The sequence below is a fragment of the Zea mays genome, chromosome 9 (assembly GCF_902167145.1).
Source record: "Zea mays cultivar B73 chromosome 9, Zm-B73-REFERENCE-NAM-5.0, whole genome shotgun sequence".
Lineage (NCBI taxonomy): Eukaryota > Viridiplantae > Streptophyta > Magnoliopsida > Poales > Poaceae > Zea > Zea mays.
The window spans coordinates 45,331,786-45,347,108 of NC_050104.1; the positions used below are offsets into that span (position 1 = coordinate 45,331,786).

The 15,323-nt window shown below is 46.2% G+C and overlaps 1 protein-coding gene and 1 long non-coding RNA gene across 3 annotated transcripts; one reads left to right on the top strand and one right to left on the bottom strand.

Annotated features, from left to right (window-relative positions):
* Positions 1-3,015: 3,015 nt before the first annotated feature.
* On the bottom strand, positions 3,016-8,187 carry LOC103638314 (uncharacterized). Of its 2 annotated transcripts, none has more exons than XM_035962531.1 (9): positions 8,008-8,187; positions 7,747-7,926; positions 7,578-7,646; positions 7,233-7,403; positions 7,040-7,150; positions 6,486-6,959; positions 6,297-6,413; positions 6,137-6,208; positions 3,016-6,050 (listed from the first exon to the last, which is right to left on the bottom strand). In XM_035962531.1, exons 1-9 carry the CDS (start codon positions 8,063-8,065, stop codon positions 5,320-5,322), a joined length of 1,983 nt encoding a protein of 660 aa, XP_035818424.1. In that variant the 5' UTR covers positions 8,066-8,187; the 3' UTR covers positions 3,016-5,319. The 2 variants fall into 2 exon arrangements, with proteins under 2 accessions (XP_035818424.1, XP_035818423.1); XM_035962530.1 differs by having other exon boundaries at positions 7,578-7,649.
* Positions 8,188-13,581: 5,394 nt separating this feature from the next.
* LOC118473308 (uncharacterized) lies at positions 13,582-14,858 on the top strand. The gene is made up of 2 exons (XR_004852615.1): positions 13,582-14,533; positions 14,671-14,858. It is a non-coding gene; the product is annotated as an uncharacterized lncRNA (long non-coding RNA).
* The last annotated feature ends 465 nt before the right edge of the window (positions 14,859-15,323 follow it).

Below are 15,323 nucleotides of genomic sequence, written 5' to 3' on the forward strand. Positions count from 1 at the left end.
TGATCTTCCTTCTTATCGTCGTCGCGAGCCCTGCCACCCTCCGTGGGTGGCCCGGCCTTGTGAAAGTGGCGCCGAAGCATGGCGCACTCCTCAAGGGTGTGCTTGACGGGCCCCTGATGATAGGGGCACGGCTCCTTGAGCATCTTGTCAAAGAGGTTGGCACCTCCGGGAGGTTTCCAAGGGTTCTTGTACTCGACGGCGGCGACAAGGTCCGCGTCGGCGGCGTCGCGTTTCGCTTGCGACTTCTTCTTGCCTTTCTTCTTGGCGCCGCGCTGAGTTGACGCCTCGGGGACATCTTCCGGTGGGCGGCCCTAGGGCTGCTTGTCCTTCCGGAAGATGGCCTCGACCGCCTCCTGGCCAGAGGCGAACTTGGTGGCGATGTCCATCAGCTCGCTTGCCCTAGTGGGGGTCTTGCGACCCAGCTTGCTCACCAGGTCGCGGCAGGTGGTGCCGGCGATGAACGCGCCGATGACATCTGAATCGGTGATGTTGGGCAGCTCGGTGGGCTGCTTCGAGAATCGCCGGATGTAGTCCAGGAGAGACTCTCCCGGCTGCTGGCGGCAGCTTCGGAGATCCCAGGAGTTTCCAGGGCGCACGTACGTGCCCTGGAAATTGCCGGCGAAGGCCTGGACCAGGTCGTCCCAGTTGGAGATCTGCCCCGGAGGCAGGTGTTCCAGCCAGGCGCGAGCGGTGTCGGAAAGGAACAGGGGGAGGTTGCGGATGATGAGGTTGTCATCGTCCGTTCCACCTAGTTGGCAGGCCAGCCGGTAGTCCGCGAGCCACAGTTCCGGTCTCGTCTCCCCCGAGTACTTTGTGATAGTAGTCGGGGTTCGGAACCGAGTCGGGAACGGCGCCCGTCGTATGGCGCGGCTGAAAGCCTGCGGACCGGGTGGTTCGGGCGAGGGACTCTGATCCTCCCCGCTGTTGTAGCGTCCCCCACGCCTGGGGTGGTAGCCTCGGCGCACCCTCTCGTCGAGGTGGGCCCGACGGTTGCGGTGATGGTGCTCGTTGCCGAGGCGACCTGGGGCCGCAGGCGCTGTGTTGCGCGTGCTCCCGGTGTGGACCGAGGCTTGCCGCATGAATCAGGAAGTCGCGGCGCGATGTTCCGAGGGGTACCCCTGCCTTCGGGAGGCGGAGCTTTCGTCCCGACGGACTGCGGCATCCTCCATGAGATTCTTGAGCTCTCCCTGAATTCGCCGCCCCTCGGTGGTTGATGGATCCGGCATCGCGCGGAGAAGCATTGCCGCGGCAGCCAGGTTCTGGCCGACTCCACTGGAAGTCGGTGGCGGCCTTACCCTGACATCATCGGCGATGCGGTGCTGGATACCCTGGGGTAGATGACGCACTTCTCTGGCCGGAGGTTGGCCCGCCCATTCCTGCCCGATGTCCCGGCGGATCGGCTCAAGTGTTCCTGCCCCCTCGTCGAGCCTGGCCTGCATCTCGCGGATTTGCTCGAGCTGTGGGTCATGACCCCCCACCGGGACGGGGACCACAGCTAGCTCCCGAAGGATGTCAACGCGAGGCATAGGCCTAGGGAGATCTCCGTTCTCCGGCATACCAAGATGGTTGCCTTCGTTGGGACCCCCTAGATCGACGTGGAAACATTCACGACTTGGGCCGCAGTCCTCGTCGCCGAGGCTGCGGCTACCGTCGGAACAGTCGGAAAGGCAGTAGTCGCACGCGGTCATAAAGTCCCGCATGGCACTGGGGTTACCAAGTCCGGAGAAATCCCAATAGAAGTCGGGCTCGTCATCTTCCTCGGACCCCAGGGCCCGTAGGTCGAGACGGCCGTCAGCCGGTCCCAGGGTGACCGCATACGATACCCCAGAGGGTTTGGACTCGCCTCTACGAGAGCGTCCACCAAAGCGAAGTCGCTTGGTGGGTCGAGGCTGAATCCAAAAGGCGCGAGATGGGAATCGGTTGGTACCTCTTGGTCGACGGGCGGTGACGAAGTCACGTCAGGGGCTGACTACACCGTCGTCTCAGGTACGAGGGTGACGCCCAGCAAGTCCTTCACGAGCGTGCTGGCGTCGTCCGTTTGCTTGGGATTGGCGTGTTGTGGGGAGATGGCGCTCGTCTTCGTCTCAGACGCGAGGTCGATGCTCGACGTGCCCCCCGTTGGGGCGCCGACGCCGTCGACTCGCTCGACAGCCGACGAGGTGCCGCCTCCTGCTTGGCCTTGGTTGCCCCGCCTCCTCCTCCGTCGGCGGGGGAGGGGACGGGGCGAGCTCGAATGTTGTTCTTCCACCAAGCGGGGAAGATGTCGTCGATTCCGCCGTTGGCGGGCGGGCTGTCGGCCGCCATTGTCGCTGTCGTGCGGCGGGGGAAGGAGTATCATGTCGTAGCTGCCGTCGAGGGACATGAACTCAAGACTCCCGAAACGGAGTACCGTCCCGGGCTGGAAAGGTTGCTGAAGACTGCCCATCTGGAGCTTGACGGGAAGCTGTTCGTCAACACGCAGCAGGCCCCTACCTGGCGCGCCAACTGTCGGCGTTTCGAACCCGGGGGGTCCCTGGACCGACGAGTAAATTGTCGTCGCGTGCCCCAGCCCAGATGGGTCGGCGCGAGATGGAGCGCAAAGGGGGGAAGAAGCCGGAGGGAGACAGGCGTGAGAGGTGAAATCCCGCGGCCTTCGTGTTTGTCCCGCGCCCAGATCGGGTGCGCTTGCAGTAGGGGGTTACAAGCGTCCACGCGGGAGGGAGCGAGCAGCCTCACGCGAGCGCCGTCCCATCCTTCTCCGCGCGGCCAACCCTCTGTAAGAGGGCCCTGGACCTTCCTTTTATAGGCGTAAGGAAAGGATCTAGGTGTACAATGGGGGGGTGTAGCAGTGTGCTAACGTGTCTAGCGGAGGAGAGCTAGCGCCCTAAGTACATGCCATCGGGGCAGCCGGAGAGGGTTTGGCACCCGGTTCGTGTGGTGTCGTGGCCGTCGGAGGTGCGCTGGAGCCTGGCGGAAGGATAACTGTCGGGGCTGTCGAGTCTTTGCTGACGTCCTCTTGCTTCCGTAAGGGGGCTGAGAGCTGCCGTCGTCATAGAGCGTGTGGGGCGCCATCATTACTTGTTTGGCGGGGCGAGCCAGATGGGACGCCGGTCTTGTTCCCCGTAGCCTGAGTCAGCTTGGGGTAGGGTAATGATCGCGCCTCCTGTGACGTGGTCGGTCCGAGCCTTAGGTTGGGCGAGGTGGAGGCTCCTCCGAGGTCGATGTCGAGTCTGTCTTCCGAGGCCGAGGTCGAGTCCGAGCCCCTGGGTCGGGCGAGGCGGAGACCGTCGGCTGAGGCCAGGGCTGAGTCCGAGCCCTGGGGTCGGGCTAAGCGGAGTTCGTCGTCTTCCAGGGCTGAGCCCGAGTCCGAGCCCTAGGGTCGGGCGAAGCGGAGTTCGTCGTCTTCCGGGGCTGAGCCCGAGTCCGAGCCCTGGGGTCGGGCGAAGCGGAGTTCGTCGTCTTCCGGGGCTGAGCCCGAGTCCGAGCCCTAGGGTCGGGCGAAGCGGAGTTCGTCGTCTTCCGGGGCTGAGCCCGAGTCCGAGCCCTGGGGTCGGGCGAAGCGGAGTTCGTCGTCTTCCGGGGCTGAGCCCGAGTCCGAGCCCTGGGGTCGGGCGAAGCGGAGTTCGTCGTCTTCCGGGGCTGAGCCCGAGTCCGAGCCCTAGGGTCGGGCGAAGCGGAGTTTCCTATGGCGCCTGGGGCCGAGCTTGGCTGCTGTCAGCCTCACTATGTCGTGTGGCATAGCAGTCGGAGCGGCGCAGGCGGCGCTGTCCTCTTGTCAGGCTGGTCAGTGGAGCGGCGAAGTGACTACGGTCACTTTGGCTCTATCAACTGGAGGACGCGCGCCAGGATAAAGGTGTCAGGCCACCTTTGCATTAAATGCCCCTGCGATTTGGTCGGTTGGCGTGGCGATTTGGCCAAGGTTGCTTCTTGGTGAAGACTGGGCCTCGGGCGAGCCGAAGGTGCATTCGTTGCCGTAGGGGGTCCTCGGGCGAGACGTAAACCCTCCGGGGTCGGCTGCCCATGCCCGAGGCTAGGCTCGGGCGAGGCACGATCGCGTCCCTTGAATGGACCGATCCTTGACTTAATCGCACCCATCAGGCCTTTGCAGCTTTGTGCTGATGGAGGTTACCAGCTGAGATTTAGGAGCCTTGAGGGTACCCCTAATTATGGTCCCCGACAAAACTTTTCCTTACGCCCATCATCACGACGTCTGTAAATCGGGTATGAGTCCTTCCCTTGCAAGGTTGTGTCACTGAAAGGCCGGAGGTAATGATTCTTGCATGATGCATGGCCCTTAGTGCATGGGCAGTTAGGGTTTAGCGACCCACATGGACCATGCATCATATGTTTGATAACCATCTTCCGTAGTTCAGGGTACTTGTTGTGTGGGATCTCGGCTGAGATCAAAAGGTCATACTGCTCAGGGCACGTTAGCTTGTACTTCCTCTGCATGATGAGTAGAAAATGGGCATGTGGCAAACCCCGCTTTTGAAACTCCACGACGTAGACGTAGGCCCGGACCTTACCGAAAATATCCTGTTTAGTCAGCCTATGCTTTAACTCCTCTAGCTTCGCATGAAAGACACGCACTACAAGATCAGGACGATCTTGCAGTGTTTGGCCAGGGAGAAGCTCCCTCCTTATCTCATCCCAGTTGGGGTTACATGTCATGGTAAGAAAGATGTACGGTTTACCAAACTTCCGCACCAGAGCCATAGCATCCATATACCGACGTTTCATGTCACGAGGACCGCCAATAAATGACGTAGACAGAGTTCGCTTCCCGACCTTTTCTGCTCTGATATCTCCGTCTAACATGCTATCCACCAAGCCCTGGTATAGGTCTGCCCTTAAACGGTCCTGATTCTTACGTATAAAATCTAAACGAGAGTTCTCAATCTTGATGTACGTGTCGACAGCGAACTGCTGGAAAAGCCGCTTTCCATGAAGTATTGGATTGAATACACCGGGACGAATCTAGAATTTGTAGCAGTAGTAGTCACGTACGGACACACATAAATGGGTAGGAGATTCTGCATACGTAAGGATTGAAAAGTGAGTGATGTTGAAAGAATAGTTAATAATGTGCAAAAATCCTAAAGTACAAAGAAACAACTAACCTGCATTTTCATCGTTTGCATTGTTTGCCCTATATGTCGCCCGGTATGCATCCATTTCATCCATGGATACACCAACCTTTGGGATATTTGCATGCCATCCAAGTTCACCTCTAGGGAAGAACAGTGGATACGATAGTGCATCGTAGCATCCATGGTATGAGCGGATGCCGTGGCTTGACATATCCTTCCCATGTAGCATAACACTCTTGCTGAACTGGCCTCACCGTTCGCTCCCCTCGATCCATACAGCAGCCACCTCCGAAGTGAGAGGCGTGTTATATGTCTTCTGGTTCAAAGTCTGGTCAAGGTTCAATGCGATATGATAGTCATCAAGGTTCTCAACATGGCCCAAGCTCCTAAGGTGCTCGGAGTACGGGTTTCCATGGAGTATGCCAACTATCTGTTTAATAACCTCTTTGTCTTTCTGAAGCTGCTCTTCACGACACTTACGGTACCGATGCTCGAGACTGGGATCATCATCGTAAAAGTAAAGCTCTAGATGTTTATGCTCCGACCCACCTTCCTTACCGAATGACTTGATATTGTGGTACATCATGCCTTGTGCTCGGAACGTGTATATACCAGAATCTCGCACATTAGTTGTCATACTATCGAGGCAACAGTACAGGGAAGTGAAAGAGAAATGGCCATTAAAAAACCTAATGTTATCACGAAAGTGCTTAGCATCAGAGTCTGCACTATCCCACAACCTCCTGAGCTGGGGAGGGGTATCCAGTGGTGCTAGCTCAACCTTCCCACCACGGCAACAAAACCCAGGTGGCTCGTACTCAAACTTCTTCGCAGTGCAATAACCGCAGTCAGGAACTGGCTTCAACATATGCGTTTCTTCAGGGAGGTTACTGTATACCTTGTCGTAAGGGTCAGGCACATCAGTGCCAGTAGATTCATCTTGAGTACCATCGATTTTAATGTCCTCGTCAGTCTCCTCATCTGATATTTTTTGGAAAACAACGACTAAGACATGTGTATTTATATAAGCCTTGGTATCATAATCATAATAAAATTGACATAAGTACATTGGCCATCGAATATGTATCTCTCGTCGTTGTCATCATCTTCTCCGAATATGACAACCTCATCATCATCATCTGGATCGTGAAAATACGAGCCACGTAAAGACAAAGGCATTCAGGGTGGGGAAAATATGTAATCTAAATAAAGATTTTTTACAATTACCATTGGAAATGACCCTTGGCTTCTCTTGTGTATGCTCCACCCCACTTGCTTGTTCGGTTATGCCTTCACTTCCATTTGTTGGCAAGGTAGCAGCTTGGCATGGAACACTACATTGTGCTGATGGAAACACACGATTAGTCTGACTATATGCTATCGCCGTCGTGCAAGATCCATTTGGATAGTAATTACCATTGTTGTTGGCGTCACTAATAGTATCCCCATTCAAAGTAGTCACGTTCCTTGCAATGGATGCTTGAAATTGCTGGTTTCGACGGGCTAAGATAGCTTGTCTTTCCCCACGCGACACATGATGTTTACGTTTTATTGCTTCAGTAGACATATCAAATGAACCGACATCCTCGGTCTGTGTTTGAGCTGGTAGGAAAGGTGTCCTAACGAATTCAGGGATGACCCAGTCACAGGCGGTAACTGTTGAAGGTTCCGTTGCAGGGTGCACAACCTCAGGGGTATATGTTGGGTCTTCCATGGCGATGGACACAACATTCAAAGTGTCAGCATGTAGCACTCTATGTTTTCTCATGTACTCTATCTTTGCCTCTTTCCGCTTTGGTGTCTGATTATACAACCTAAGGCGTTCAAGCCTATACTCCCTCACGCCGATACCCGATTCCCCAATTGTACCAACAGATTCATGCACACTGCCTAGAATATGGCATGTATAGGTTCAATTGCACAAAATCTGTTGTTTTTGCCTATTTTTAGTAAAGTGAACAGTCATGTACCTGGTGGCAGAAGGTCTGTCGTTGCGACATAGTCATTTGACTGGAATGTCTCGTTCCGATGCAGCCAGTCGCTATCATCATCTGGATCCACATTTACTTTTTTGTCGCCATCTACGAAATATGAATACAATTACTTTACAATAGTAGGTTTATGAACATACATATTTAATTTAAATTTGACGGGTTTCATCACCTCCTGAAATAGCTGGCATCACATTTTGTCCCTTATTTCGTTGACGCATTTGACAACGCTTGTTATTGTACTCATTCCTTTGTTCAACCGACATTGTTGCACGCCTTTCTCTATCCCTTTGCCTCTTTCGTTCGATAGAATTACCAGCCGATGGAGTGTTTTTAATAGGACCTACCATAATCATCCTAGCATTAGCCAAATAAACGGTGGTACAAAAGGCAAAATTTGTGATATGAATGGTTCTACAGTTAACTGCGAACCACAATGAAATACAAAATATATAGGATTAATGCATACTAATCAGCAACATGATCTATTGAAATTTATGGTGAAATGTTTGTATACCTGAACCAAGATGCACATCTCGACTTATTTCAACGTTGACCGCCTCACGTGTCTGATTCGTATTAATGTCTTCTTCATTTAATAATTACCCATATAGAAAAGATACATGTCAACTTTGATTTGTAGGGACATGTAGGTGTAACAATTACAAAATTTAAATTTGCATCACCTCTAGATGACTCGGACTTTATGGGTAGTCCTTTATTTCGTTGACGTGCTTCACGTCGCTTCCTATTTTTCTCATTCTTTTGTTCAATGGACATTGTGGCATATCTTTCCTTATCCCTTTGCCTCTTATGTTCATTAGCATCGACTATTGGTCTAAGCGAGTTCGATCCATTTTGATCACCTACAATTCAACTTTTTGTATTAGTGAACACATACTTATTAAGTTTCAATCATTAATTGACACGTGTGAACAAACTTTTACCTGTAATGCTTGTGTTTGAGATGTCTATGAATGGTGTGCGACCAGCATTATGGCCCATTAGATTCGTTTCTGTTGGTTCTTTGTTTTCACATCAGAAAATCTGCTAGTTGAGAATGGGCTGGTTTAGTTAGTTTCACACATACTGATTAGCATATTGTCAGCAGGTATCAGTTTGCACATATTTTTTACGAGAAACCAATTTGTTAAAGTTTCACACAGACTGGTGGAAAGGGAGATATGGCTGCAACCGTCTTATTTTGGTAAAGTGTAGACGGTGCCATTGATCTTTTATCGACAATATATTGATCATAGCACCATTAAAAGAACAATAAAATTATGAGAAGGATTAAGTAGCTATATGTAAATAACACATGATACCATAAGATGTCTATAAGGATCTTTATTTAGTACAACCTGGTTATCCTAGATTCATCATTAAAAGTTAGATTTGAGTCAATTTTGCAGTCAGATTGGAGCCGACAGCACATAATATTAATATATAAACATTAATGAAAGATACCATAAGATGTTGTATGTTTTTTCTTTCTTGTTTTATTTTCTCTATTCCCAAATCTAATTAAATTCAAATGTAGTTTTAAATTTCAAATCCATTTATAATGCACAGTTCACTCCATAATTAATTGAAGCAACATGTGCTGGTTTATGGTTAGGTTTAAAAGATGGTACAGCAACATGTGATGTTGCTGCACTTCATCGAGTACTTGGCATTCTAAAAGGTAAAATCTGGAACTAATAGTCCTTTGTATTTTCGTTAGTTTAATTTAATCACATTTTGAGACACCCAAAATTACAAAAAATGGAAACAATTTAGTTCCCAATGTAGTAAATAAATACTATCTATCTGTGTTACACCAACATGTGTTGTTGTTGCACTTCATCGAGTACTTGGCATTCATAGTTATTATTGTGGCACTTCAGCTGATTTAAGTTGAGATTACTTATCAGTTAATTAGTTTTTGTGTTTGCTGAACCATCAAGTGTCACAAGTCACAGAACAAATTAATATCAGAAAGTTGTGTTTTTAGTAGTACAGTTATCGATGAATCACTTGCCTGGTTGTATTTGGCAAGACGCTCTGATCGGCAGGGTGTGCTCCAGTATTAATCTGACCCTGTTATACAAAAATAAAACAAAAGGACAGATGATACTATGCCTTACAGTCAAATAAAAGTTTGAATTTGCTAAAACCTTTGAACACAACATTCTGTATGTTGAGGTAGAGTTTTATTGTAGGTAAAATGAATTATCTCTCTTGAACTAATGGTACATATTATGTGTGGAGATAAATGTTATATCATTCTAGGTTTTTTTTCTCTCGATGAACTAATCTGAACATTGCAAGAAGACATGCATTATAAGTGTTCATTATTCTATCCTAGAGTACTGCATTTATTTTCCAGTGTTCCATGCTTTCCATGCAGTGGGCCTTTAATAGACAGCCATAAATACAGCTAGGATTTTTCACTGTTTATAAGTGATGATTTTAATTAATCAAAAGATTTGTTAAAATGGCTCAAGAGACTTAAAACATTATTTGTTTTCAAATAGTTCATCAAAATGATTATGAGCAAGATCCATATGTGAAGGAATTTGGGATCAACATTAGTGAGAAGCTAACCTTGTTGAAGCTCGAGTCTTTCCTGCACCTTGGGTAAGAATAATCTTATGTCACTTTTATTCACTTTTTTCCTTACAGGAGCACCTTACACTATTATACATGAGGTTAATTAGTTGCTCATTGTTGATGCATCGAATTTAAAAAGAGAAAGAGTGCCATTGTGTGTAATTATTTTGTAGAAAGTGATAAATGGATGCAAGGTGTGCCATTGGGCATGTATAACCTTTTCATGGACAGTTCCTATAAACCACAGCTCGGGGATTTTGCCAGGAATTGGCACAAATATGTTCATGTTTGTGCACAAGACAAAAACTTGTTTAAATTGAAACCGTAAGCATCTTTTAATTTGACTCCCTAAGTAATACAGGAATTTAACAGTGAGGCTGTGATGCCAATATATTCAACTAGACTAGATCAAGTAGTGAAGGCACTTAAAAATCATAACGTGGACAAACCAACTACGAGCAGCAATGAAGATCTTGAACTACTTTTGGCTATCCTACCTGGCAACAATGGGCACTGTTTCATGTTTTCAGACCCATAATGATTGAAACTTCTATATCCTAGATATGCACATAAAGTAAATCATATCGTGGACAAACCAACTGCCAGATCAGCGACGAAAGTGTCCTCAGTCTCACCACTACGAGCAGCATATAGTTAACATCAGGAACACAAACTATAGGAACACAAACTTTAGGGGAGATAAAATCCACAGGGCGCGTCGTAGTGGTGAGACGGCATTGATTTGGGTTTCTATGTACGAGGATATGTAACTATAATCATTGGAGTCTCAGATTTGCATAAATAAAAGAACACACTGCAGAGAAAAGGTCAGGTACCGTTGAGTTTATTTCTACAACAATATTATTAAGCCGGTTGTTACCTTGCAAGGAAATTTAAATGGAATCATTGAAAACAATGATTTTTTAGAGCATTTCTGCAACATTATAAAAGAACACAATATTATTTTGCACACTTGTACATAGATAAGAATGCAAATCATAACTGAGCACACTATGAACTAATACATAAACATAGTTAAAATGTTTCAGTTAGCAATAGGATATAATTCATTGTATCAGAGTCACTAATGCATTCCATGAGCATGAAGGTTCGAACAGGAAAGATCATGGTTATGTATGTTCAAAAGAAGAAAATTATAGGGATGCACATAGACACAAGTGAACAGGAACTAATACATTGTATCAGCAGGAACTTTGTGTGACATGCTATGTCTCTAGCTGATAGCTCATGTCCTTTACAAGACAGGCTGGTTAAAAATAGACAAGTTGCAACTTAATTAACTTTCCACATAAAAATCAGCATATCTGAGCATCAAAGGATTGACAGGAAGCATGCACATGCACCACAATAATCCAAACCAAACCTGTTGTACATATAGGACTTCAAGCGGCTTGTAACACAATTCATCTATGCAAATACACAAAAATCATCTGGAAACAATTGTGACAATTAATTAGACAAACCCACAAACAGTCGATAATGTAGACAAATAAACTGGAAAGCCGCCCTAACCGAAAACGTATGACTTAGAGAAATACACAAAAATAACCACTGAACAAACTTACTGCAAAGAAATTCTCAAAAGTGAACTCAATATATCCAAGAGACAGGTACCAGAAACACATGAACTGCTACAACACAAGAGAAATGGTAAACACAATGTAGACTCACCTGGAGGAGTGTGAGCGCGGGATTTCCGTCATTGTAGGAAGGTTGGAGCAGGATGACAATTGTGACCTTTTTAACGATGGTGGGTGCACGATTTGGGGGATTTGTGCTGGAATCGTTTGGCAAGGCACTTTCCAAATCAGCGTCGTAGATCGTGCGCTTTCCAAATCGGCGACGAAGATGATGCACACAATTGCCAGATCGAGCACGATTGTTGGGGGGAATGGTGCATTGCCAAATCTGGGGGTCCTAGCATGAAAAATGGCACACACAGGATCACACAACTAATTTTGGTATATTTAATAGCATACAGTAACATGGTGCGACTACACATTATTCTAAAACCTATCATTATCGGCTTGAAAGTTACAAGTATTATCCTTGCCCCAAGGTCCTTATAGTTATGTTATTCGCCCAGCAGAAGAACATGATTTATTCACACATTTGTTATCAGCTACCTACCTATCGCTTTTACCAAATATCTAAACACTTTGGATACTATTCTTTTGTGATGTGGTCAAAAGCATTACTTTATTGTTGTGTAGTAAATTGAATAGGAGCTTTGTGGTTTGTGCTAGGCCTGAAAGGTCAGGCCACTCTAGTTGATTCCTTGCAATTTAGCAAAGCGAAATATTTTTGCCTTTCATCTGTTGTGTATCACATTATTATAACATAATCTGATCAGCATCCTTGACATAAGCCACAAGTATTATGTTGTTTAGTTGTGATGTCTGATATAGACCTCTACATATGCATCTGCAATTTGCCTTTCATGCCTTTTATACTGATCAAGCACTCTTGGGCAATGGGGCTGGGGTTACCATGGTGTTTCTGTTTACCTTAACAGTGTTTGGTGTTGGCACATGTTGCACACACCCAGGCAAGGACCATTTCATGAAGTCAGAGGCTGGGCAAAATGGCAATGCCAAACTAAGCTCATCTGCCAATCTCTACAACTGAAGTTACCCCAGCAGTCTACTTTCTGTTTGGCTAAACCAATGGCTGCTTTATACAAAAGTTGCTAGATGTTATCTTATATAAACGTTGGTTTATGTAAGTTGTTTTTCCTACAAGCCCACAATATACCATGGTCTGCAACCTAACAGGCTAATAGTGATACATGAAAAGTTCAAGAATACAACACCAGTGTATTTCTACATCGTTAAGAAAGCAAAGCAGAACTAAACACACTATGAACTAATACATAAACATAGATTAACAACAACTCGGAAAAAAATTTTGTACCAGCAGGAACCGCTAGCACATAAGAAAATTGTATATCTAGGTTCGAACAGGCAAGAACATGGTTATGCATAATCATGAACTGCTAGAGAAGCTAGTGAAATTTATACATCTGAACAGGGGCAAATGTGGAGTAGGCTCCTGCTTGGACGTTCCTAAGTCAGCTGAACCAAAAAGTGAAGAACCAAACTCAGAATCTACTGAACATATAGATGTTGGCACACACATGAAAATGAAGGACCAGCGCAGACTCACCTGGTCGTCGATGGGCGCGACATTTGGGGGATAGTTGTTGTGATTGCAGTACCGAGATCGTGCTTTCCAAATTGGCAACGTAGATTGTGCGGTTTCCAAATCGTGCACACCATAGCCAAATCGGGCGCCATTGCCGCGGCTTCCAAATTTGTGGGTGCATTTCCTCGGATTGGTTGCTTGAGCGCGGAGGGGAAGGAGAGGCGGGGTCCTGGCGGGTCGGGCGGTTGCACGGAGGGGAAGCCGAGGCGGAGGCATGGTGGATCGTGCGAGGCGGGGGCATGGCAGATCGTGTGAGGTGGTTGCATGGCAGTTCGTGTGGCTGCGTGGAGCTTCCACATTTGTGGGTGCATTTCCTCGGCTTGGTTGTTTGAGCGCCAAGGGGAAGGAGAGGCGGGGTCCTGGTGGGTCAGGCGGCTGCGGATCTGCGCAAAGGGCTAGCCGAGGCGGGGGCATGGCTGTTTTGCGGCGGGTCGGGCGACGGGTCGGGCAGCTGCACGGAGGGGAAGCCGAGACGCTGGCATGGCGGATCTTGCGAGGCGGAGGCATGGTGGATCGTGCGAGGTGAGGGCATGGCGGTGGGGGCTTGGCGGTTGGTGTGGCTGCGCGGAGGGGAAGACCGATGCGGGGCGGGGGCATGGACGTGCCGGTTGGTGTGGCTACGCGGAGGGGAAGACCGAGGCGGGGCGGGGGCATGGACGCGCCAGTGCCCACTCTCGAAGCTTAATTAGTAGTAGGGATTGAAGAACATCAATGCTTAATTGCAAGTCAATGTTGTAATTCTTGAGAAGAAGTCATGGAAGCTTATAAGAAGAAAGGATGGGCTCTAACAAATCCTTTACCTAATTTACCAGGTATATCAACTATTTTACCTAGATTTATTCAGGAAAGTTTACATTTAGCCTTTCTTTGGGAGAATCTTACTTTTTAACTTATGGTGCACAATTAGTCCACTTCTTTTGAGAACAAGGAGGTTCATCATGAACCAATTGTTCACAATATCCGAAATTGTTTGGAAGTTAACTACTAACTACAATGAAACCGTTTTTTATGAAACAATTATTATTTTGTCACCACTTGCAATACAGAAGACAAAACTCATGAAATTTGATAAATGTAATCCTCACATTTGAACCATAGTAGTGCAGTGCAGTACCACAGGAATAGTTTCATTCATTATCTGCAAAGTCATCCCTTATAGTTGTCAATGAACTATCATGTGAAGACAGAATAAGAACTTTGTGATTCTCACATTTGCGAATGCTTGTTTATTTATGTGTCTGAATAAAAGCGTTACTATAAAATATTTGACCTATTTTGGAAATTTTATTTATTGTGTAATCATGGCCTAGATGTTTTGATTATTGATTAGCAGATTTTATATGCATTATTCTGAGTTTGTAGACAACAGACATGGGTGTCTTTTGATATTAATTGTCAGGTCAAAGGTCAGTTTTGTGGAAAATATACAATATGTTAATATCTTCAATAGTACAAGATCATGTACTACATGTCAATGTTAATATCGACTAATTTCTTGATTATTTTCAATAGGATGGAAGAGTGTCGAATGCTTTTTCAGATACTATTTCTTGGTCCGTCAAATTTATTTGAGCTAAATGCAAGTTTTTGCTCAAATGTGGCAAAAATGATTGCCTCACCAATTGTGAGCACGACTGCCTCCAACAAAGTTAGAATGTAACTTCTTTTAACAGATGCAAAATCTGGCATTATTCTATCCTTTTTACACATACATATGACCTTTGTGATATCTCATAATGTGAGGTGTTCAACTATGTCTAACTACTAATTATTGCCTTCACCTATTTGTATAGGAAAAGATGGAATAGAACTTTGGTGGCCGCACATGTGTGGAGACTAGAATTCATATATACTTAGTTAGGCTCAACGTTAACGCAAACACTTGTTGACCAAAATTTTCAATTAGTACTTTAGTTTGAATTTAGATTACACTTTTGTATGAGTTATTTGACAATGCTTATTTATGAGATATTGAATGATACTTATCTATATTATATTAATTATAATGTTATTAAATACATATGTGTATGTATATTTCTCTTTTAAATTATTATAATGCAGTATCTCAAAAATGATTATAAATTGAAGAATGTACGATAATCTAAACCATTTTGTTTAAAACTTAATAAGACGGTTTCCAAAGCGTCCGATATTAGTCTCCTAAATGAGATGGTTTTCCTGTTGCAAGCGTCTATTATTCATATGACATTATAGACAATTTGATAAATACTTTGTGACTTATAATATTCATATTATCGACGGTTCTTTAGAAGAAGTGTCTTAAACAGAAACCTAATTTAAGACGGTTTATCAAACAAAATGACTTAAACAAATACCTTTTATACGGTTATAAATTAAAAATTGACTTGTATAATATCTTTTAAGACGGTTTACAACCATCTTAAATGTGGGACATCTTTTGCGACTTCATCAAATTTGGACACTA

Bases quoted from the DNA above. Each gene is read 5' to 3' on its own strand.
- LOC103638314 (XM_035962530.1), bottom strand. From the start codon at position 8,065: ATGGGCCATAATGCTGGTCGCACACCATTCATAGACATCTCAAACACA. The intron at 7,650-7,746 runs GTGATGCAAATT...TATTAAATGAAG, and splicing joins AAAGTCCGAGTCATCTAGAG to AAGACATTAATACGAATCAG. The intron at 7,404-7,577 runs GTATACAAACAT...TGATTATGGTAG, and splicing joins AGATGTGCATCTTGGTTCAG to GTCCTATTAAAAACACTCCA.